At 40.9% G+C, this 24,605-nt stretch overlaps 2 protein-coding genes and 1 long non-coding RNA gene across 3 annotated transcripts; all 3 read right to left on the bottom strand.

Moving 5' to 3' along the window:
* Nucleotides 1-1,589: 1,589 nt before the first annotated feature.
* Nucleotides 1,590-2,345, bottom strand: LOC139761561 (uncharacterized). Its single transcript, XR_011715543.1, has 2 exons — nucleotides 2,212-2,345; nucleotides 1,590-2,081 (listed from the first exon to the last, which is right to left on the bottom strand). It is a non-coding gene; the product is annotated as an uncharacterized lncRNA (long non-coding RNA).
* Nucleotides 2,346-10,292: 7,947 nt separating this feature from the next.
* Nucleotides 10,293-19,924, bottom strand: LOC139761513 (uncharacterized). Its single transcript, XM_071685778.1, has 4 exons — nucleotides 19,878-19,924; nucleotides 18,098-19,680; nucleotides 17,322-17,418; nucleotides 10,293-11,049 (listed from the first exon to the last, which is right to left on the bottom strand). Exons 1-4 carry the CDS (start codon nucleotides 19,878-19,880, stop codon nucleotides 10,435-10,437), a joined length of 2,298 nt encoding a protein of 765 aa, XP_071541879.1. The 5' UTR covers nucleotides 19,881-19,924; the 3' UTR covers nucleotides 10,293-10,434.
* A 1,964-nt stretch (nucleotides 19,925-21,888) lies between these two features.
* LOC139761560 (uncharacterized) lies at nucleotides 21,889-24,364 on the bottom strand. Its single transcript, XM_071685830.1, has 2 exons — nucleotides 24,261-24,364; nucleotides 21,889-23,774 (listed from the first exon to the last, which is right to left on the bottom strand). The coding sequence occupies exons 1-2, from the start codon at nucleotides 24,318-24,320 to the stop codon at nucleotides 22,281-22,283; spliced, it is 1,554 nt and encodes a 517-aa protein (XP_071541931.1). The 5' UTR covers nucleotides 24,321-24,364; the 3' UTR covers nucleotides 21,889-22,280.
* Between the last annotated feature and the right edge of the window lie 241 nt (nucleotides 24,365-24,605).

The raw sequence follows: 24,605 nt of genomic DNA, 5'->3' as shown, positions 1-24,605 counted from the left end.
TGGTATGATTATCGAGATTTGAAAATTATATTTTGAATGAATTTTCATATTCTTTTATTCCTAAGAAACCTTTGAAACTTTACAGTCATACTAGATATTGATTTGGTAATGCTATGGTTGTTTATCATGTATGGGAAAGAGATAACGAAATCCTTATAAAAATATCTGAAGTGACATGAAATCTGACTATAGACGGTAAATTTGGGCAAGATATGTCGATATCGGAGACAATGTCGCTCCCAGGTCCACGTACTGGTTTACTACGCTAATTAAGTGTTTTTTTTTTTTTTCGCAGGGAACACAACACACGTAGTTATGATTTCTGAATAGGAATGAAATGAAATTGTCTGAGAACATTATTCAGTCACAGACCTTTCCCTAGTATATCCTACGCTTTTCATATGCCCTTGTACAGTCCATTGACGCTATGTTTACCAGAGTATACAACATTGTTCCAATTAACTCTTTTCTGTGCGCGCCTTTCCCCCTCCTGCATGTTCAGGCTCCGATCTCTCAGAGTCTGTTTCAATCCATCCGTTCAACTCCAATTTGGTCTCCCGCTTTTCTTTGTTCTCTCCACTTCTGACACATATATACTCTTTGTCAACCTTTCCTCACTCAGTCTCTTCATATGTCGAAACCATTTCAACACATACCTTGAGCTCTGTCAATCAAACTCTTTTTGTCACCACATATCTCTTTTACCAATTACCTCTTAACTCAATGAAACCACTTCACGCCACATATTGTCATCAGACATTTCATTTCCAACACATCCAGTCTTCTACGAACACCCTCATCCATAGCCCATGCCTTGCAGCCGTATACTACCGTTGGAACTACTATTTATTCAATATACCCATTTTTGCTCACCTAGACAACGTTTCTTTTTGCAGATATTCTTCATCACTCTCAGAACTTTCGCATCCTCCCCTACTTTATGACTCCTAGATATCTAAAACACTTCGCCTCCTCCAGTTTTTCTCCATTCAATCTTGCATTCCAGCTAACTTATCTTCCAAGTTTATATCTATATATGATAGCATGTGTGAAGATAACTTTCTTTAAGCAATGTATTAACCTGTGTCCATTTAAGAAGTATATTATTTCTCAGTATCATTAATAGATAATACAGGTAATTTCACTTACTCTCTATTACAGAACTATCAGTTTATTTGATTCAGTGTTTGTTGTTCCTTGTGTCAAACCATTTCCCAAGCTTAGCTGACCCAGTACCAGGACTTAGGGACACCTTCATACCTGAGGTTAATACCAGGTCACTTCTCACATATATTTGAGGTCTCTCCTCCCATTCATTATGTTTCTGATCTTTCTCTAAAGTTCTGGAAAGTTATGTTTCTTTCTCTTTGCACCATTGAAAAAAAAATCCTTTTCTTTTCCCATTTGAAAAATTCATGAATGTCATATGGAAATACGTTTAGAAAAGTTTCATTATAATAATAATATAAAAAAGAGCAGTTGCCCTTATGACAATTCATCATATATTCTCTGCCTGTGCACAGGAAAACGTTATATATGTAGTACTCGATTACATTTATCATTCATTTACAGGATCTTAAAAATTCTAGTCATGGAATTCAAATTTTTATTGGTCTTTTATTCTCGACTTTTCACAAAGATTCTCTCAAATAAAAGTCTGATATAAAAGATCTAATTTCCAATTAATATCATTAATGGTGATGTTGAAATTACTTCCCATATCCATAACGAACTCCTTGGTTATTGGTGGTCACAACAGGGCTGCTGAAGGAGACACGGCGACCGCCGGAGTAACCATTGTATGCGTCGTGGGATCCATAGCCATTGGTGAAGGTGTTTGTACTGACAAGCCCACCACTTGCCGGAACGATGACTGCTCCCTGGCCATAGGCAGAGTTGTCGAGACCAAAGGACTGGATGCCCTGTGACACGACACCAATAGATGAGCCAGCCCCGTGAGCACCAGAAACGCTATGAACGGCTCTTGAGAAACCTCCGTTATAAGTTGGACGAGGGTGGATATATCCTGCTGTGCAGGAACCCACCATCAGGGCAACACTTACGGTCATCAACAGCATATTCTGAGGGCAAAGTATCTTGCATTATGATAGACACAAAATCATGTGATTCATAAATAATACTTTCAGCATGATACTCTCGAGATAATTATATTTGAAGTCCTTATGCCTAGGAAACAGTGAAGTAGCTTACCATGGTTGCTTTAAGTAGTCAGGGAGTGGACTGCTACAGTTGTGCAGCCTCTGCCTTATATACTGCTATGCTTGCTCCTCACCTCCGGCCTCCATGAAAATGAAACCTCAACGTTGGTCACTCGTTGACCATGAGGAGGGTATAATATACTTCTAGGCTTTCCTGTTTGTCAATGATATCACTTTTTCATGAAGTTATCTTACGCCTACTGTAATATCACTTGTACGTAAAGAGCATATATATATATATATATATATATATATATATATATATATATATATATATATATGTATATATATATATATATATATATATATATATATATATATATATATATATATATGAATTAAGTAGACAATGATCTCTTAATGTAATGGACTAAAACGGTATGGAAACAGCCCCAGGTCATCAGATCCCTTGGGGTCTCTTTGTTGTAGAAGGTGAGCTTCCAGTCATACATACCAGTGTTGAGAGGGTATTAAACCTTATGAAGATGTCATGTTTTTCTATAACACGCAAGAGTTAAGTGGATGGTACCTCTCCTATCTCCAGAGGTACTTTCAAACTCAAGAGAATGATATGCTTTCTCGTGTGTAAGACAACTCAAACTTTGTGACACCCTCTTTCAACCCAAGTGTATTGATGATTCATAACTCAGACATTAATAGAAAACTATAACACTGACCTACTTCACCTGGGGCAGACTATCATCATGAGCATGACTGGACGACACTACTTCTCCAGGTGTTTGACTGGTGACCTTTGATCTGTGTAGCCACACGCTAAGAAACCTTATACAAGGAGACCTACTGTGGAGTTTTCCCTCTTAGGCTCTGTCATCTGTTCTTGATGGCACCTTGCTAGCGTGGTAAATGGCGAATATATATATATATATATATATATATATATATATATATATATATATATATATATATATATATATATATATATATATATATATATATATATATATATATATATATATATATATATATATATATATATATATATATATATATATATATATATTTTTAATTTTCCAAAAGAAGGGACAGAGAAGGGGGCCATTTGAGGATATTCCCTCAAAGGTCCAGTCCTTTGTTCTTAACGCAACCTCGCTAATGCGGGAAATGGCGAATAGTATGAAAGAAAGAGAGAAATATATATATATATATATATATATATATATATATATATATATATATATATATATATATATATATATATATATATATATATATATATATATATGTAGATAGATAGATAGATAGATAGATAGATAGATAGATAGATAGATAGATATTACTCAAAAACATTTTCAATAAGTCTTGAATGTTAAGGGATACTAACATAATGTTACATTTCATGGAAATCTTAATTGCCACCGTTGAGAGTCTGTATTTCCTTTGGTGGGTTTAAAAAAAAAAAAAAGATAGATATAAACGCCTGCATCATTCTTTCACAATCAGTTGCGTTCATTAGTTTGTTTCCAGAGACCGTAGTAAGTCCTCCCTAAGGACGGTTGAGCCAACATGACTACCGAAAGAGCGTCTCTGGTCTTTGAAAGAGGATCGAAAAACAGCCGAAAGACGCGGATGCACCGACCCTACAGCTTGTTGAAGACGATGAGTGAGTGAAGTGATTCATGAACCCATAAAAGGCTTGAGTGGGTCGATAGTCTGTGATGATCTCAGAGGAAAACCCCTTTAAGGATTCTCTCGAGTTCCCGCCACCACACAGATAAAGACAACGCTATAAGTATCAAAAATAGCAAGGGATCCTTCGCCTAAGAGACTCCACAATTTGACCTCCATGATAGCTGAATTTATTTTCTATTTTCATTAGCTGAGACGGCACGGGCAGCTGAGGCCCTAATCAAGGCCATCCCATTATCGCATTACTATATATATATATATATATATATACCCTACCCTGACACAGGTGCCCATTCTATTGACCAACTCCTAGGGGTGGATGAACGACGGGGGTTGACAGTGGACCAACTTCCACAACCAGGATTCGAACCTGCAAGCTCGACCCTGGGCGGCCCGTGAATGCGTCACGGTTAGCAACGCTAACTGCCAACTCCACACGAACCCACAAGGATAGCGAGACACGTATGGTAATCATTAGCAGTCATCTGATGAAAGTAACTTGAGTTTCTCAGTATAACGCAATCACTCAAGATATTCATATGACATCAAGTTTATCTTACATATGTAAATTACATCAGTAATAAAACGAAAGTTCATGTGACCTTGGCTCTTATCGCTCTGCCACAGAATCATACTCATCTAAGATGTTGACCCTAATGGTGGTGTTTAACATGGTACGTAGATATTCTATTCTTATATATATATGTTTTTTGTTTCAAATTCAGTGCGGTGGATTTCCTTGTTCTACATAATCGTAGATACTTGTCAGGTTTTCTCTTAACCTTCGAAAACATTATACGACAAATGCAATGATTTCGGACTTCATATCGGGTGATTCTCTCTACACTGAGGAACATCTACATATCATTATATACATAATTCAGTATCTGATACGCAGAAAAGAAATATGAGATGGCCTCCCTCCATTGTTGGTGCCTAATGGTAAAGACGTCTGCTTTATTCCGTAAAACTATGTACATATATTCCTAAATGCTGTAGAAAGTCTGTAGATTTCTTGCTTTATTAAGTTACAAGATAATGATATCACATATTATATGAGTTCCTACTCTCGATTATATGTTTACATATATATATATATATATATATATATATATATATATATATATATATATATATATATATATATATATATATATATATATATATATATATATATATATATATAATCATCAAGACTCGAGGTAATTTAGGTAAAACATGAAACAATAATAAAGATAGAATCACTTCCATGAGATTTATTCAGACACGGACATTACCGAACATTTTGATAGCCAATTGTGAACACGTTGTGAAGAAAATATAAATATAACACAGCCCTGTGTAGTATTGCCTAGTGGTGTCCACATACCTCTCTCCAATTTTGATGTCATCATGTACAGATGGCAATGGTAATACTGTATTTGGGTGCTCTCATGTCTGGATTATCTTGACTGGCTCTGTTGTTGTCATTAAGGATCCTCTGCTTTATTTCCCGTAGGAGATGCTGCGAACACCCTGACTAGCGAATGGCTGGAAACTCTGTTGACTACTAAAGCCTTGGTTTACTCCAAAGCCACGGAAATTCCTTCCGGAACCGCCCCTGCTGAAGGTACTTCGCGATCCATGACTCACTGGTCCATGAGAGGATGAAACTGAATGGCCACTTACACCTTGGAAACCTGATGAACCAAAACTATTTCCAAAAGAGTTTCCAGAAAGTGTCCCATAGGAGGTCCTGCCTCCACCTACAGAGAGCCCAGATGGCTGGTGGAATGTAGACGAAGAGGTGAAACCGCTGGTGAAAGGTCCCCTTGAAAATCCACTTGTAAAGGATTGGCCAGACGAGCCTCCGTGGAACCCTCCACTACTGAACCCACCGTGGTGATGTCCCCCATCTGCACTGCAGTAACCCACAAGAAGGGCAGCACTCACGGTGATCAACAGCTTCTGGAAATTTTGAGAAATTGTATCTTAAAAATCATGTTAAAGGCTACGACCAACAACCTCTGGAAATTAAAACAGGAAAAGAAAGATGTATAGTAAGATGTGCAAGTCACATTTTGCCATTTCTATGATATCATCGTAATACGATGGGAGCAAAGCTGACCATTGTTGGCGGATGGAACTTGTGGCAAGCACTGAATTGTCAGTGAGGAGCCTCTGCCACTTTATATACTTCCAGGCTTTCTTATTTCTCACACAAGGACACCATTTTCTTCCCTAGTCGTTAGCCATGAACTCCGTCCAGTTACTGCCTATTTCATTCGTGCAAGAAAATGACTTTTCCAAATTAACGTAATTTTCCTGACGCTTTTTTGTAAGACCCTTTTTTTTCAGTGGGGGTTTGTACCTTCTTGTGTCGATTATATATCTTTTCGTGAAGTTTGATGTGATATTGTAATGAAAACATAAATATTTTGAACATAAACATACAAATACATATAAAATGTCCCAAAAATTAGGTGCATCCCGAAACAATCCCTGTATGAGTATGCAATTATATATTTCTGTCTGGATTTCACTGCGTGTGGAGTAAGGGAAAATCAGTTGAGTAAGTTGCAAGTCTAATAAGAAAAAATAATTTGTTCGTCTGTTTCGCTACATTGTGATACCGATCAGACACAGATGGTTGTGGACAGATTCTCAATAACGTGAATTTGATCATCTCATATCGTCAAAGTATCAGTTCATTGAAGTTTTATTACTTTAATCTGTTCATGACTATTACGTTCAAAATACATAGTATCTTACCCTAGCCCTTATAAGAAGGCTTTATGGTTCTGTACTTTCGCTGATTCCATTCCAAAGGTAAATAAAACGCTATAGTTAGAGGGAAGCATTAAGCGTCTGTGCTGGTAAAACGTTCATAAAATCATAGCTTCGGAGAGTGAATGTGTCAATACCTATTTTGTGCTGTTTGAGGAGAGAGTATGACTACACACGTGTGGGTACCCTCAACTCTTGAACTACTACTTTAACTACAGTTCGTGTGACCCGTCGGTGGAAACATGAAGTCATGTCTTGTCGAAAACGGAACACAGTTTTCTGCCCGAGGTGAATCGGGTTCGTCGTTCTTTGCTTCGCCACAAGTCGTTTCATCACATAAACGGCAAACGTAATGAGATAAAAATTTGGAAAGTTGTATCCAGCTGCACGCAAGTTTGCCAGCTCAAGGACACCTCTGACCAGCAGGTTACTCGCTAATATTTTTATATATTTTTTTTTCGGGAAAGAATTTCTTGATATATCTTTGAGAGTCAAATGGTTTCTGCAATGAAACGCTTCGAAGTGTCATTACGTCCCATACAACGCTGTTTTCTCGTGCCTCTAACATATGAAGTATAACATTATTCACATTTCGTAGCAGCCTATTCCATACACAGATCTGTGGTTTATGTTAGAACATTATATTACGTTACACACACACATACACATACTTTTATCATTATTATTATTATCATCATCATTATCATTATTATCATGATCATTATTATTATTGTTATTATTATAATTATTGATATCATCGTTATCATTATTATCATTATTGTCATTATCATTGTTATTATCATGATTATCATTATCATTGTTACTATAATCATTATTATTATTATTATCATTGTTATTAGCATTATTATTATTGTTAAGGAAGAGAAGAAGAGCCAAGCGAGGATCGATCTTGAGAGACTCAGGCTAAGGTGTCTGAATGTACGTAGACGTAGCCATGATAAGAGGAAAGAGATGTACATGATACGTTTGGAGAGAGAAAACTGGAGTATTCTGCCACTAGCTGAATGTTAGGTGGTGAGGGAAAGAGGCAGGAAAGCTCCTGGGTGTTCGGATGGTAAAGTACATTGCTATTGAGAAAGAAAAAAGATCGCAGTAGGAGATGGCATTTATGATGGAGAAGAAGGCGTGGGGTTGTGTTGAAGGGTGGGGAATTAACAGAAAACGACGAGAGGTGGGTGACTTGTTGATACTTAGGCTTATGAGTGGGGAGAAGGAATGTGGCTTCAGGAGAGGTAGAGAATGTATAGACCAAGTGTTTGCTATGGAAAATTTTGTTTGAGAAATGATTAAAGAGAGAAAGAGAGCCGTATGTGCCATTACTAGATCTTGAGAAAGTATATGACGTACAGACCTTGAGGAAAGGGCCAAGCACATATAGGATAAACCATAGAAATACCAAGCGCAATGGCAATTTTCCATCAGAAGCATATGGCATGTATGCAAGTGGGAAGAGAGTAGGGCGAGTGGTTCCCAGTGGAGGTGGCGCATATCCCAAGAATATGAGATGACACTCGGGTTGTTCAGTCTGTGTATGGATGAGATGGTCAAGGAGGTAAATGCTAGGGTATATTGTGTGAGGAGCGGGTATATAATATACTGAAGGTGGGAAAGCATGAGAGGTGAATCAGTCATTACCCCCAGATGAAAACGACTCTGGTGTCGACATTATTTTACCTACGTTTGCTTCCTCAATTGTGTATGATGAAAAAAAAATGCTATCCCAAATAGTTTAGAGAGGCTATAAAATGCCCTGAGAACAATTTGGGCCGACACGCGTGTAAAACTCTCTCCCTAATGACATACAAGTAGTGATCACACATAGTAAGTACACCACCCTACACGTTACGCTCACAGGCAAAGGATGAAACTTGCGTTATATTCATATTGGTTGAATGATAAATCAACGCGATCACACCTTTGCAAGATAACAGGTTCTCACTAGATTGGTCGCTTCGTATGTCTCTCCTCTTCACTTCCCAAGGCCGGTGGTAGAAAGTTTGACTCTTGTCTTTCAACACCTTCGACCCCATGTCCCCTGCTGGTTAAGCTATACCCACATCATGTGTTTGATGGCTGTTTTTTCCCTTTTTTCTTTTTCCTTAGGAACAGTGTCTGTGATAGTACACCATGTACCATGAATTAGTGTTCGGTTTACAAGAGACTGAATTGTACATAATTACCTGACTAGGCCTCTTTTCTCTTTTTTGCTGAACCCAGCTGAACAGGTCAGGTTGGGTGAATGAAACTATCAATACAGGATTGCAATTATGTAACCCTCTTACACTGTATTCTTAAATTTAGATAAAAGGAAATAATTTTATATATATATGAAAACTCATAAAAAAAATCGGTACAACAATACTGAAGACGAAAAGTCATATATGATATAATTTGAATGTAGTAAATCCTCAAATCAGTTACGAAAGAGCTTTAATAAAGTATTCACACACACACACACACACACACACACACAGACACACACACACACACACACACACACATTCTCGGTCTCCCTGACTAGAGGAAGTACAATCTTGTCGAGGAATTGTCTTCCCAATGGAGTCCATAACTCACATAATGCTGATTGCAGCGCAGCCTCGAAGCTACGTGTGTGTGTGTGTGTGTGTGTCTGTGTGTGTGTGTGTGTGTGTGTGTGTAAGGCCATGTGTCATATGACCGTATAAGGAAGATTAAGCCCCGATAGTAAATCAATTATTGCCATTAAGACCTACGGTCTCGTCACCCTACGTATGTTGCCACAGTCACCAGAACCACAGGGGAACACACGAGGTGTGAAGATGTGCACATGAATGTGCGCATTACCCTTGGTGACCAGCGGTAGAAAACGTAACAACCGGCCAATCTTAACATGAAAAAATCTTACCACAGAATATAATCTTTAGAAAAATATCTTGTTACAAAATAGAATCTTATTAAAAAAGATTTTATTACTGAATGGGATCTTATTTAAAAAATCTTATTACCAAATGGAATCTTAATAGAAAATCTTATTACTGAATAGAATCTTATTAAGAGATCTTATTGCTGAAAAGAATCTTATTCAAAGAAATCTTTTCTATTGAGAAGAATCTTATAAAAAAAAATCTTATTACGAATAACGATATCAAGAAAAAGAATCTTACTACGTAAAAATCTTACTACGAAAAGATTTCATTACAAAAATATAATCTTATTACTCAAAATAGGGAAACTCACTGGGAACAAAATTAAAATCTTTGATACTTATGTTAGAAATCAGACGCTTAACTTCAGATGCTGAACTTACATTTCATAGAGTCTTAGAAATACGCAATCGTGTTACGAGATGGAAAGTAGAGATGGCATCAGAAACTCCCTCTATATTCCTGTACCACTGTGTTCTGAGAATCCATTATAGATGAACATTCAAAGCTTCTCTTCCACCCGGGTTAACCAGGTTCTGTCACTCATTTGTTTAACAAATAATCGAAAAGTGAAATCTCTGACCTTGAAGCCCAAACAAATTATTAATTTCATTTTTTTCTTCCACGCATCACTTACATGAGGCTAGTTCCTATATTCTTTTGGACAGTACTAGCCTAAAATTTCATGCAACGCGAATATAAGACACTGGGTAATTGCAGGGTAACTAACACCATGTTTGAGTTAATCCTCTTTATTTTGCAAATAAGGAAATATTTCTATAAAGTATCATCTTTTTTTCTCTCTCAGTGTAAAACTATGGTGAGTGTACCATAGTTCTCACGAGAAAAATCCTCACTGGTCACCATCACTGCTTGGACTAATGTCTCCTTCCACCGTAGGAACTACTGAAAGAACTACCTCCGTTGCCGCCAAAGAAACCACTGTTGCCACCGAAGGAAACGCTGCGGCCACCGAAGGAACCACTGCGGCCACCGAAGGAACCACTGCGGCCACCATAGGAACCACTGCGGCCACCGAAGGAACCACTGTGGCCACCGAAGGAAACACTGCGGCCACCAAATGAACCACTGCCGCCACCAAAGGAACCACCGTGGCTGCCGACGAAGCCGCCCTGGCCTCCGATGGAGCCATAGCCGCCTGATCCACCGCCGAAGGAAGTGATGCCACTGCTGACAAAATTTCCACGGCCTCCAGCACTGTGGAAGCCTCCGGAGGAGCCACCGCCGTAGGACCTGCCTCCGCCACTACCAACCAGAAGTCCGCCAGACACGTGACCAATGGAGGAGCCGCCACCGCCGATGAAGCCTTGTCCACCACCGATACCGCCGCCGGAGTACGACCCGCTGGTGAAGCTACGGCCACCGCCGCTACCAAAAGATGAAAAGCTACTCCCGCCGGAGCCATGGTGACCGAAATCCCCCCTGGAGGAGGCCACCAACAGACCAGCACTCACGGCAAGCAACAACAGCTTCTGCCGACAGACAAAATAAATGAATTAGTAAATAAATAGAAAATTTTTTGAAGCTTCTAATACAAAGTAATATCTCCAATACACACACACACACACACACACACACACACACACACACACACACACACACACACACACACATATATATATATATATATATATATATATATATATATATATATATATATATATATATAGTTACGAGAAATCTTCTTTCGTTTGAGTTGCTTTTCGTGTAAGTTAGAACTACAAGAGAGAAGCCCCTTACCATGTTAACAGTTGGCTAGTCTTCTGCGTCTGACTTGCTGCTGTGTTGGTGAGGCCCCCTAATATACCTGGCAAAGCCTCCTGCGTGATGCTGGTGTCAAGGTTAGAAAACAGGTTCTGCTATAAATGAACGGCTGAGAAACATGTTTGTTTAACTTTTTTTTTATAATCTATATTTGGTCTGTGTATCTATGTAACTCTGTGTAGCTCTCTCTCTCTCTCTCTCTCTCTCTCTCTCTCTCTCTCTCTCTCTCTCTCTCTCTCTCTCTCTCTCTCTCTCTCTCTCTCTCTCTCTCTCTCTCTCTCTCTCTCTAGTTGTATATGTATGTACTTACAACAATATAAGACCCACTTATCATTCAGCTATATCAGAGCTGGACGAGAAATTCAAAGCTATCACAAGCTGCTTCACATCTCCAAAATCCATTCTGTTTGGAGTCTTGTCAGGAAACAATCATGTGTAGTCTAGCCATTTTCCAACCTGCTTCTCGTATTACAGTCGTCTATGTCACACTGACGACCAGATATGGTAAGATGGGAAGCGAGACGTCTTCTTCTGAGAGATGGAAAGTGATGAGTAATGTACCGGAATGTAAACACGCAGGCTAAGGGTACCAGGGATGAGGGAGGAGGAGGACTCACACTACCAGGGATGAGGGAGGAGGAGGACTCACACTACCAGGGATGAGGGAGGAGGAGGACTCACACTACCAGGGATGAGGGAGGAGGAGGAGGAGGACTCACACTACCAGGGATGAGGGAGGAGGAGGACTCACACTACCAGGGATGAGGGAGGAGGAGGACTCACACTACCAGGGATGAGGGAGGAGGAGGAGGAGGACTCACACTACCAGGGATGAGGGAGGAGGAGGACTCACATTACCAGGGATGAGGGAGGAAGAGGACTCACACTACCAGGGATGAGGGAGGAGGGGACCCCCAGGGATGAGGGAGGAGGAGGACTCACACTACCAGGGATGAGGGAGGAGGAGGACTCACACTACCAGGGATGAGGGAGGAGGAGGACTCACACTACCAGGGATGAGGGAGGAGGAGGACTCACACTACCAGGGATGAGGGAGGAGGAGGACTCACACTACCAGGGATGAGGGAGGAGGAGGAGGACTCACACTACCAGGGATGAGGGAGGAGGAGGACTCACACTACCAGGGATGAGGGAGGAGGAGGAGGAGGACTCACACTACCAGGGATGAGGGAGGAGGAGGAGGACACACGTCCGAGGATGAGGAAGGTGGAGGAGGGACGCATATTACTCATGGTGATTCATGAAAGACCAGGTTCCCTCATTTTCTTCCTCATGATATAAACTGCAATGACGTAACTAGACTGATGAGGCTCATAGGAAAATCACCAATGTCGTTATTATTTGGTCATTTTATGCAAATTACGTCATCTTGATGAAGGAATCATTTAGTGGTTGTTGGTATGATCCCGGGAAGTAGTTTAATCTCGATGACCTCCATGTCCAAGTTATATAGATGAGGTAATTTGCATATGGCCGACTAACACAGACATCAGTGATTTTCTCCTCAGACTCAACAGGTTTGGTTACGTCAGTAAAGTTTGTCTGTGAAGAAGAAAATTGAGGAAATCTTTCCTTTCTTGGATGTCAGTCATGGTACACGGACACCTAGACCAGCTCACGTTTAGAGTTTATAGAAAACCTATGGAATTCTGCCCGTACATACACTTCTGCTCAGCTTACTAGAATGAATTCAAACAATATATATATATGTATATATATATATATATATATATATATATATATATATATATATATATATATATATATATATATATATATATATATATATATATATATATATATATATATATATATATGTATATATGGATCGTCTCCAGTTGACGAAGCAGAATAGACTCGTCAATATATTAATCCCTGCAGTGGACTCCGTCCTGTCTCTCCTACAGGCTTTAGCGCATCCTTGACTCTGCAGGAAGTCTTACAGAACACTGAGCCTCAGAGACTCTACAGCAACAGGGCAATGAGAAGAGATGGCAGGTGAATATCTATTTATTTAATCTTTAATTCTGATACATGCATGTACGTAATCTTTACTACCAGCGTAATAACTTTCCTCTCTGTCATTCTTAATCAACATTTCAGCCTCCGTATGAGCCAATGGAACCACCAGTCTGGCCACGGAAGGAACCACCTTGGCTAAACGAGTTAGGACGACGACCACTAGACGCACCACCTGGGACGCTGACAAAACCTCCCTGACCACCGAGGGAAGACGACCTATGGCCACCGTTCAAGCCAATATGGCTCGCGGTACCAACACTGTTGCCTAAACTTCCTCCGCGGCCTCCGGCGTTGAAGCCTCCAACAGAACCTCTGTTGTAGGATCCACCACCATTGGATGGGAAGCCATTAGACCCCGCACCCACAAAGGAGCTGCCGCCACTGAAGCGATGACCACCACTGGAACTGCCACCGCGATGGACACCACCGGCAGCGCAGAAGCTCACCAGAAGAGCAGCACTCACTGTGATAAGCAGCACCTTCTGAGGAATGAACAGGATCGTTATCAATTGAAAAGATAATCCAGATAATGTAACATATCATACCTAAATTGTAACCACAAATTGGAAGCTTATTTCATGGTGTCTTATCGGATAATGACGGTACAAGCGAGAGGTCTTACCATGTTTACAGCTGGCTGGTGTTTGAGACAGAGGTACTGGTGTGTGGGTGATGACGACTTATATACCTCCCACATCCTGCTGGGTGATATCTGCCCCGAGGTCATAACATTGAGTTCACGTAAAGGAAATATTCCTGTATGACAGTTATGGTGACTTTAACTTTTAGTATCATTTTAAGTAAAAAGTAAGGAATGTTGTACAATACGTATCTTTAAGAATATCTATAAGAAAATCATTGAAAATTAAGAGAATATAGATCTCTTGTATCATGCGAAGATTGTAACTGTATCGAGTTCATCTTTTCTAATGGTAAAACTAATTTCCATCCAACACATACGCATACTTACACATTTATTACTAATGTATATATAAGGAATAGGAATGAAATCTATTAATACACATATGACTTCCTATCTTTCTTTCAGTTGCCCCTTACGTGCTATATCTCCTGTTATCAATTAGTTTTACCAATTATATATTTCATTTCCATTCCGGTCATTATACATGATTTATTTTCATATTTGAATGCCGTTTCCTGCGTGAGCGAGGTAGCAAATGTCGCATCCGCAACGCATCATATATATGCACAGTAAGTTATTTCGTGCTGAAGAATATCCCTTGGGAAATATAAGCTCAAGATATATTTCTCGTCTTCACTGACGACCATTAAGGAATCTTGGAATCTTTCAGAAACTACAAGACAGAGATCATAGGCCAGAGTATGAGAGAATATCGAAGCCAACAGAGCTACTTAGGTGTGTAGATATCTTGAATGGTTCCAAATGAAATCACATCCTCTTATGCTTTCTGCTGGTCACAGTTCAGACATACGTACAATGAAACTGCGTTGGTACAACAAGAGTGACTTGAATTGATTTGCATCTTGACACGCCAGAGATGGTGTTGTATGACATCAATTGCTCGTAAGTCACCTTCTCAAATACCTTTAAGGAATGGAGAACATTTGATCTTCTAATGATAATCCTCTAAAACTCATTTTCATTGCCATACATTGGGAAAGTTCAAATGGTGTACGATGTCTGATATAAGAAGTTTTACCGCTCTATCATGATCACTCTGTAATACAGTACGTAGTGTTCAGCATGGTTTATATTGTCTAACATGTTCGTACAAAATGATACACTAACACAAGAGCCGCGATACTTTAGGTAATTCAAAGTAGGTTGGATGTAGAATCATGAATATATAATTGATTTTGGAGAAAAAGAAATATTGCTAACGGATGTGAAATTATCTATCTGAGAATGTTGATTTTACTTCAAATGTAACATATTTTTCGCCTCCACATCCAAAAGGTAAGAGGTGAACATTAAACCAGGGCATTGTTGAGTGTGTGTTCTCGTATTTAGATCATCCAGAAGGGTCTCCTTCGTTTCTTATCTCATGGGATTCAGGTCTCTACTGCTGAACTTTCATAAAGCCAAGAATTAAAGCGAAGTCATGGATAATGATGCAAGCTTGCCTTGAAAGAAGGATATCAATGATAGAGGCCATTCATAATGATATACAGTAACATCCCTACAGTTAGGAGTGTGAAAGAACAACTTTTAAGGTGAACTTCCCTATTCCCACAGCTGTTTACTAGGCAAGAGTCGTATCAAAAGAAAAATGATAATAACCAATTGGTGCCAATTCATTGCATTTGTAGCTCCAAACTTGCCCTATCAGTTCCTGCCAATTGACTCCTTAATACACAAAGAACTTACTGGGAATTAATGTCACACAACACCATTTCTGGCGTGTCAGGATGCAGATTAATTCAAGTCACGCTTGTTGTGCATACGCAGTTTCATTGTACGTATGTCTGAACTGTGACCAGCAGAAAACATAAACATATGTGATGTCATACCCATTGAAGATATCTACACACCTAAGTAGTTCTGTTGGCTTCGATATTCTCTCATACTCTGGTCTATGATCTCTGTCTTGTAGTTTCTGAAAGACTCCAAGATTCCTTAATGGTCGTCAGTGAAGATGAGAAATATATCTTGAGTTTATATTTCCTAAGGGATATTCTTCAGCACGAAATAACTTACTGTGTATATATATAATGCGTTGCGGATGCGACATTTGCTACCTCGCTCACACAGGAAACGGCATTCAAATATGAAGATAAATCATGTATAATTACCGGAATGGAAATGAAATATATAATTGGTAAAACTAATTGATAACAGCAGATATAACACATAAGGGGCAACTGAAAGAAAGATAGGAAGTCATATGTGTATTAATAGATTTCATTCCTATTCCTTATATATACATTAGTAATAAATGTGTAAGTATGCATATGTGTTGGGTGGAAATTAGTTATTACCATTAGAAAAGATAAACTCGATACAGTTACAATCATCGCAAGATACAAGAGATCTATATTTTCTTAATTTTCAATGATTTTCTTATAGATATTCTTAAAGATACGTATTGTACAACATTCCTTACTTTTTACTTAAAGTGATACTAAAAGTTAAAGTCACCATAACTGTCATACAGGAATATTTCCTTTACGTGAACTCAATGTTATGACCTCGGGGCAGATATCACCCAGCAGGATGTGGGAGGTATATAAGTCGTCATCACCCACACACCAGTACCTCTGTCTCAAACACCAGCCAGCTGTAAACATGGTAAGACCTCTCGCTTGTACCGTCATTATCCGATAAGACACCATGAAATAAGCTTCCAATTTGTGGTTACAATTTAGGTATGATATGTTACATTATCTGGATTATCTTTTCAATTGATAACGATCCTGTTCATTCCTCAGAAGGTGCTGCTTATCACAGTGAGTGCTGCTCTTCTGGTGAGCTTCTGCGCTGCCGGTGGTGTCCATCGCGGTGGCAGTTCCAGTGGTGGTCATCGCTTCAGTGGCGGCAGCTCCTTTGTGGGTGCGGGGTCTAATGGCTTCCCATCCAATGGTGGTGGATCCTACAACAGAGGTTCTGTTGGAGGCTTCAACGCCGGAGGCCGCGGAGGAAGTTTAGGCAACAGTGTTGGTACCGCGAGCCATATTGGCTTGAACGGTGGCCATAGGTCGTCTTCCCTCGGTGGTCAGGGAGGTTTTGTCAGCGTCCCAGGTGGTGCGTCTAGTGGTCGTCGTCCTAACTCGTTTAGCCAAGGTGGTTCCTTCCGTGGCCAGACTGGTGGTTCCATTGGCTCATACGGAGGCTGAAATGTTGATTAAGAATGACAGAGAGGAAAGTTATTACACTGGTAGTAAAGATTACGTACATTCATGTATCAGAATTAAAGATTAAATAAATAGATATTCACCTGCCATCTCTTCTCATTGCCCTGTTGCTGTAGAGTCTCTGAGGCTCAGTGTTCTGTAAGACTTCCTGCAGAGTCAAGGATGCGCTAAAGCCTGTAGGAGAGACAGGACGGAGTCCACTGCAGGGATGAATATATTGACGAGTCTATTCTGCTTCGTCAACTGGAGACGATGCAACCTCGCCACCCCCCACTCCCCTCCCACACAGACAGACAGACAGACACACATACACACACAAACATATATATATATATATATATATATATATATATATATATATATATATATATATATATATATATTTTTAAGGATCTGCCTTGCCCTTGGTGCCGTTATGATATGTTCACAGGAAAGCTCCTGCAGTTTCCTTTGATTGGGAAGTTCGAGAAAGTTATTCTCAGCAGAACCAAACAGCCAGCGAAACGTAAAAGTACAAAGATCATATCTTTGCATTTTCTTTGTCTTTTTTGACACTGTTTTCTATCATATCTTGGAGGATTCTCATGAAAACATAAGTGTCTAATTGCTTTATATTTAGAATACAATTATTAGTCAATAAATAAGATGTTATGTGTTAAGTAGAATCTATAACATAGGTTGTATTCAGTTCGCTGACATATCAACAGCCTTAAGTTATAAAATGCAACAGAAAGTATCAGAAAAAAGTTAGAAGAAGGAAGGCAATTTGCATCCTATCTGGAAATGTTAATAAGCGTTTCAGGGAAAGTTTATATCATCATTTTAATAAATACAGTCGTGTATGGAGCAATCGGTCGTTGTAAACATCAGCATTATTACTGATAGCCGCCACTAAGGCCAGGGATGTGGACGCGGCCACCAATAGAGCTGAGTATCTGAAGGTTCGACGATGAGCCATTTTGGCCACCGGTAAGCCCACTACGACGACCATAGGAACCGCCTGCCGCAGAAGTTGAAGACAGAACCCCCTGCCTGCCGGTAGAGTGCCCCTGGCCCACAGCAGATTGGCCAGAGAGAAACCCACGTTGTCCAGAGGTGGGGACGAGACGTCCAAGAGAGGCGACGGATTGTTCATTGGATCCAGAGGACGAACTGAGGCTGGGTGCAGAATACCTTGAGGCAGGAGTGGACTGTCCGCGGGCAGCATTAGCAAAACCAGCAGTTCCGCGAGCACTTTGAGTTCCACTAGTGAAACTGGCGCTGGAAGATTGTGCCTGGCTATATCGAGCCAAAGAACCACCTCCCCTAGAGCCAGCACCGGTGCCAAAACCACCCTGGAAGCCTCCAGCAGACTGACTAGATGATACGAATCTGTTACTGAATCCTGATCCAGAAGATTGACCCTGAAGACCGGACTGAGAACTGCCAGATGCCCGCCCTTGATACGATCCTCTCCCTGAGGTAGACCTCGAGAGACCAGCGTTATTACCCAAAGCGAATGAACCCAAGGATTGCTGAGAGGAACCAACGACACCATTAGAAGACTGTCTTAGGGGTGTGCTACTGACTAAGATGCCATTCAATATTCCTGAAGAATATCGGTTAGAAGATCCTCGTTCTCTTGACGAGTCACTGTCAAACTGTGTCCCACTTAAAGACCCACGTAACGCGTTCTGGCTGCTGGTCAAGAAGCTTGTTGGAGTGCCAGACGAAGATCCCTGAGCACTGAATGAGGCCCCATGGAATGACCCTCCTGATAGCCTTGATCCTCCTCTCTGGAAACCTGGCGAGACTTCAAGACTATCTGACGAAAAGACGTTGGAACTTCCAGTGGAACCAAAAATCGGGCGAGTGTAAGAACTGGAGCTCAACCCTCCTGTAAGTCCTCCGCCATTGTTCCCTGATGAGCCAGAGACGCTGCCAAAACTACCGGAAGAAAATCCACCTGACTGTCTTTGACTCGAGGATGAGGCGCCGTTGTACTGTCTACCTCCAGTCCTTCCTGAAGACACTCCCTGAACTTCATTTGAGGAGCCTGATGACCCGATATGGCCGAAATTGGAAAACCCATTTGCATTTCCTTGAGGAAGAGATGGAGCGCCATTGTATAAGTTATTACTCGAACCGCTGACAGAATTAGTCTGACCAAACTGAGATACTCCTGATGTCCTACGAGTTAAATCTGATCTACTGTGGAAAAATCCGTTGTTCCCTCCTGCGAGTCTCTCGTTCGAATTCACGCCGAAGGATTCCCTCGATGAATCGCCACTGAAGCCGACCTGCTCGTTTGTGAAGCTCTCGAAGCTTCCACGTCCTGCCGATGAGACGCTGAAAGAACTGCCGATATTTTCTCCAGAGAAGCCGCCAGGTAACGGAGCAGGAGGTCCGTAGCTGGCCGATAAACCAGTGTGCAGTTCAGCCCAGGAGGAGCTGGCAAGAAGAGTCGTCAGCAGCAGTACACTCTGTGAAAAAGGATAGCCAGATAATATGATCAAACCAGTGGCAACGTTCACAACATTTATGAAATACATATCAACTGGATAAACTTAAAGAAATTGTATAACTAAGCCAAAAGCTGTCCTGCACCAATTCTCATCACAAATATGAAGTAGGTATCAGTATGATAAGAACATATCAACTCTCTTTCATCTGTGCTCACCATAGTTGTGGCTACAAGCTGGTGACCTGAGATTGGACTGGTGAAAGGTTGGCTGTGCTGCTTTTATATATACCCCGGGAACCATCATCCTACTGCCCGGACAATATAACTACGCCACGCCCATTTCAATTCATGTCACTCTCACTTGTTTCTAAAGCCAGACCATCACCAGCGCTTTACCACGAATGATTCCCCGTATGTTTTAAGGCCTCACGTTGAGACCTAATCACCTTAAAGTCTACTTCAATCACTTTTGCGAAGAATCGACATCATCATATCCGCTTGCCTTAGAAAATGCAAAGGAGAAAGCAGTTTTCTTCGTGGGCCGTCCAGGATCATTGTAAATCAATTAAGAGACTGGAATTCCATTCCAGGGAAGGGGAATGGTATGAAGCAACGCTAATACAACAGAAACAAAGGAACTGAGGGTCTTATCTTTCACGCACACACACACACACACACACACACACACACACACACACACACACGCCAACGCACATACAAGCACACTAAAATCCACCAGATCAATGTAAGTCATGGTTTGTGAACGTAATGGCAAGAAATATATCATTCTGAAACACTTGAGAACGGGTGTTCTCTGAAGTTCAGCATCAAGGTTCCTTGAGTGTACTTGTTAATGTATATTACAAGCCTTGTATTTCCGTGTCCACACTGTAAAAGATCCGTGCTGTAAAAATTGTGAAAATTGAGTAAAATATTTGTATATTCTCCGTTGAACATTGGGGTGAACTCGTTCCCAAATCATCCTCTCCCTGTTTCCTCAGTATTCGTGTCTACCTCACATTAATAGAAATGGATATGATACTTCAAATTTCCATCTCGAAATCAAAATGCTTGTCATTACGATAAAATCTAGAGTGGGTTTAACCCAGCGTCAGAGAACTCTTGCTGTGGCTTCACTATGGTCAGGGGGAATATTCGACCCTTTTGTATATTCACTTTCTTCCTATCAAATATTTGAAGTAAAGAGATATATCTCATTTCCTCATCTAAATCCAGAATCGTAATGCAAATATAGATGGTGTTAAGGAACAGTTATCAATAATTTGTTTTTGTTAATGTTCTATTTTTTCTCTGAAACTTCACTACTAGAGCCTTTCAAATTTTCTTGTGTATCCATAAAATGACATTTTTCACGCTTTCTAGACATAGCAATAGTTTGCATACGTTCGAGGGACCAAGAATGCTCATTCTCTGCCGAGCATGACGTTGTGAAAGGACATTGAAAAACGAGAAGCGCAGTTCACAAACTCCCTGACTCATGGTTTTCCACTGCCCCCTGACTACTGATGAGCTGTTTTACAAAAGGAAAGAAAAAAAAAGAAAAAAGAAAATGTAATATCGAGTGTTCTTTCAAGTCAACCAAACCCCCTTCCAATTCCATCCCACATCCCTCAACCCACCCCTCTAACATCACCCACCACCCACCCCCAACCCACCCCAGGAGAACATAAAGCTTTGACGTCATAAAAGCAGAAACCCTTTCCCATGTACAGTGTTGACGCCACCCGGAATGGCCAGGTATGTAAATTGCGCCTGGTGATTCAAGAAAGATTAAGTTGTGCATCAAGACAAATGTGACACGTAGTTATTTCTGAATCAAACTTGATATTTTTCGCCTATAAAGCTTTGTAAAGCACGAATGATATGTGTGTGTGTATATATATATATATACATTGCTATGTATATTTTGATACATTGTAATAATGGTTTTTGCTGCTTCACATTGTACACAGCCACCCATGGATGTGAACATAGCTTGCTCTCTCTCAAAATGCCGTAGTCGGAGTAGTTTCTGAATGACTACAATCAACTGGCATGAAATTCTGCATCTGTATATTGAAAACTATGATGACACACGTGACAAGACAAATTCATCATTTATGACATTACCTGACATTATCCCTCTATCAATTTCATTTACGGTAAATGTAATTCAGTAGTATCGTATTATATTCCCAATTGAAAACGTTGGTAATAAAGCAGGATCATATTATTTATTAGCTTGTCATTCAATATCATCATATATTTATCCTAGAGCACACTGTTGACTTCAACACTTTGAATGACGCATGACTCAAGATTCATGGAAGATTCGTCAGAATTCATGGGAAGATGTTTGTGGCATAAGTAAAGAGAAAGTTGGTGTAGGAACATGTTTTACAAAAATCCATTTATCATTTTGATATCTCGATCTGTCAGTTGTAAAGCCAATACACTTTCTATCCTTTCAGTTCAGCAAGAACAGTGTAACAAAAGAAAAAGGTATATATTTTTTCCAGTAGGCAGAAAACTGCATTAAGGTGTCGGGGAAATAAGGAATCGAGAAAAAAAATATATATATATGGCTGGTGGATGATGTAGCATTGCTAGGACTGAAGGTTACTTCCCATAGCTATAGATATAGCGATGGCCAGAGAAACCTCGGAGGACATGCTTGTCTGTGGAGCCAAGAATTCCATGACCCCTCGTGAAGTCTAAGTATCCATGTAAACCACTTGATTCATGGGTCTTCTCTTCACCAACCGAGCCTGGGATCCCTTGCATGGCAGGGGATCCTAGGCTATATATGTCCCCAGCGGCTGGTCCATTGTAGTGGTGAGATCCTTCAGGGGGACGCACGGAACCTCCGCCACTGATGCTGGTCATATCACGTCTACAGAGCAAGCATCCGTCTCCACTGTGAGGGAGACTTGGCCATCGGTTGTATCCACCCAGATCACCGTCATCCCCACTGGTAAAGCCACGCGATCCATACCTCCCACCTGAGAGGCGGTGACCTCCACTGATGAGAGTAAAGCCTGGTGACCCACTGGCTAAACGTAGTGAGCCATGACCTTGAGTTGAGACACGGTGACCTCCACTAATGAGAGTAAAGGCTGGTGAACCACGACCTCCTGTGGAATCCCCGTGGCCTCCACTGGTAAAGCCTCGTGACCCATGACCTAAAACTGAATCCTTGTGACCTCCAGTGGTAGATGTTGGTGCCCCAACACTTCCAATTGAGGCGCTGTGATTTCTGCTCGTTATTCCCGGAAAACTTCCAGCTGAGGCAACGCGAATCCCGTTATTTGAATTCGTTGACTGTGTAACTTCAGACGAAGCGCCACGACCTCCAGGGATCAAGACTGGTGGACCATGACCTTCCCCTGAGCCACCTTGACCTCTGTTGATTAACCCCGGCGACCCAGGAGCACCAAGCGAATCACTCTGACCCTCACTGGGAAAGCCTGATGATCTTTGACCCACAGCTGAACTATCATTTGCAATTCCTCCCGACACCCCCGGGAGAGAGCTATTATCTCCATCGATAACGATGCCATTCGAACTGCCGTCAACTGCTGGTGATTCCGCACTGTAGGATGTGTCAACAGTTTGGCTGAAGGTACGACCACTTTCGTCTGCCAGTCGATCGCTTCGTCCTTCTCTGATGACCCCAGCAGTAATGTTCCCACTGTACGCGGGACCTGAAGCTAAGATGAATGATCTATTGTCTTCGTTGCCCTCAAGAAACTCACCCGAAATACCAACTGTATCCGAGATACGAAGTAAACCATCATGTCTGGTCACTCGTGGAGCCCCGCTCTTACTCGGAAGACCTTGTGAAGCAATGAGCTCCCTTGGAAAGCTCCTTGAAGCGTTGGATCTAGTTGAGAAGATGTTCGAAGCACTGTGTTGAACTTGGAAATCCTCTGAAATACCATATCCAGCCGGGGAGGGTCTGGAAGTCCTTTGTCCTTCATATGACCGTACCTGGTCCTCTGGAACCTTTAGGCTGACGTAGGACACAGGGGTCGAGTCGTGGCCACCTGTAGGATGAGTGGCAGTGGCAGGGATGCAGGACCCAAGCGAGACAGCCACAACCAACGCAAGCCTCTAGCTCCACCGAACAACACAGCGGTAGGAAAAGAGAAACACATAGTATTATAAAGCAACATAGTCATTAACCCAGTTATTATAGAACAGACGATTAACGCCATAGTTTGATGCCTGTGGTGAGCAATTCCCTTAAATATATCACTTTAACAAAAGTTAATGAGCAGAACTGGATGTATATCAAATCATTCTTTCTTTCGCATTGTACTTTTAAATCCAAAATCACTCCATGTACAATATCTTTATGTTTATTTTGTTCGGAAATATTAAAGAAATACGATTTATATCATGAAAACCGTAACAGTCTCCAGTACAACAATAAGCTGGAAGTGCAAATTAAAAGAACAATTGAATGCGTAATGAAGTCCATTGTATGAAAAGTGGTTATGTATAATATAGAGGTAGATTCACAGTTATCAACTGAGTGAATTATTCATTATAACGTGATAAATACGTAAATTTTTTCTGGCTCTGGTGTTAAATTACCCAAAGTTCCTGATGTGCGGATATTAAGGGAGTCGAACCTGGAGTAATGCGACGCACCATGATGGCTAAGAACGAGTATATGTGTGTGTGTGTGAGTGTGTGTGTGTGCTGAGGGGTGGGTGGTGGTTCACCATTATATACAGACACAGGTCTTGGTGATATACACGCATTAGTAACCAAGCCTTAGACACGTACGTATGTCACATTTGCTCTCTCAGTCGACCAGTCAAGGTCACAGGTGAGGCAAGGAATCGTACTGTTCTTTTTTTTCTACGTTCATACGAGGCGCTGGATCTTAGTTCTTTTGTTTATGGCATGTGATTGTAAGAGCTGTGGTGCATCATG

The sequence above is a fragment of the Panulirus ornatus genome, chromosome 40 (assembly GCF_036320965.1).
Source record: "Panulirus ornatus isolate Po-2019 chromosome 40, ASM3632096v1, whole genome shotgun sequence".
In the NCBI taxonomy this organism is placed as follows: Eukaryota; Metazoa; Arthropoda; class Malacostraca; order Decapoda; family Palinuridae; genus Panulirus; species Panulirus ornatus.
Note: the sequence above shows the minus strand (reverse complement) of the source record. Positions and strands in the feature narration are given on the sequence as shown.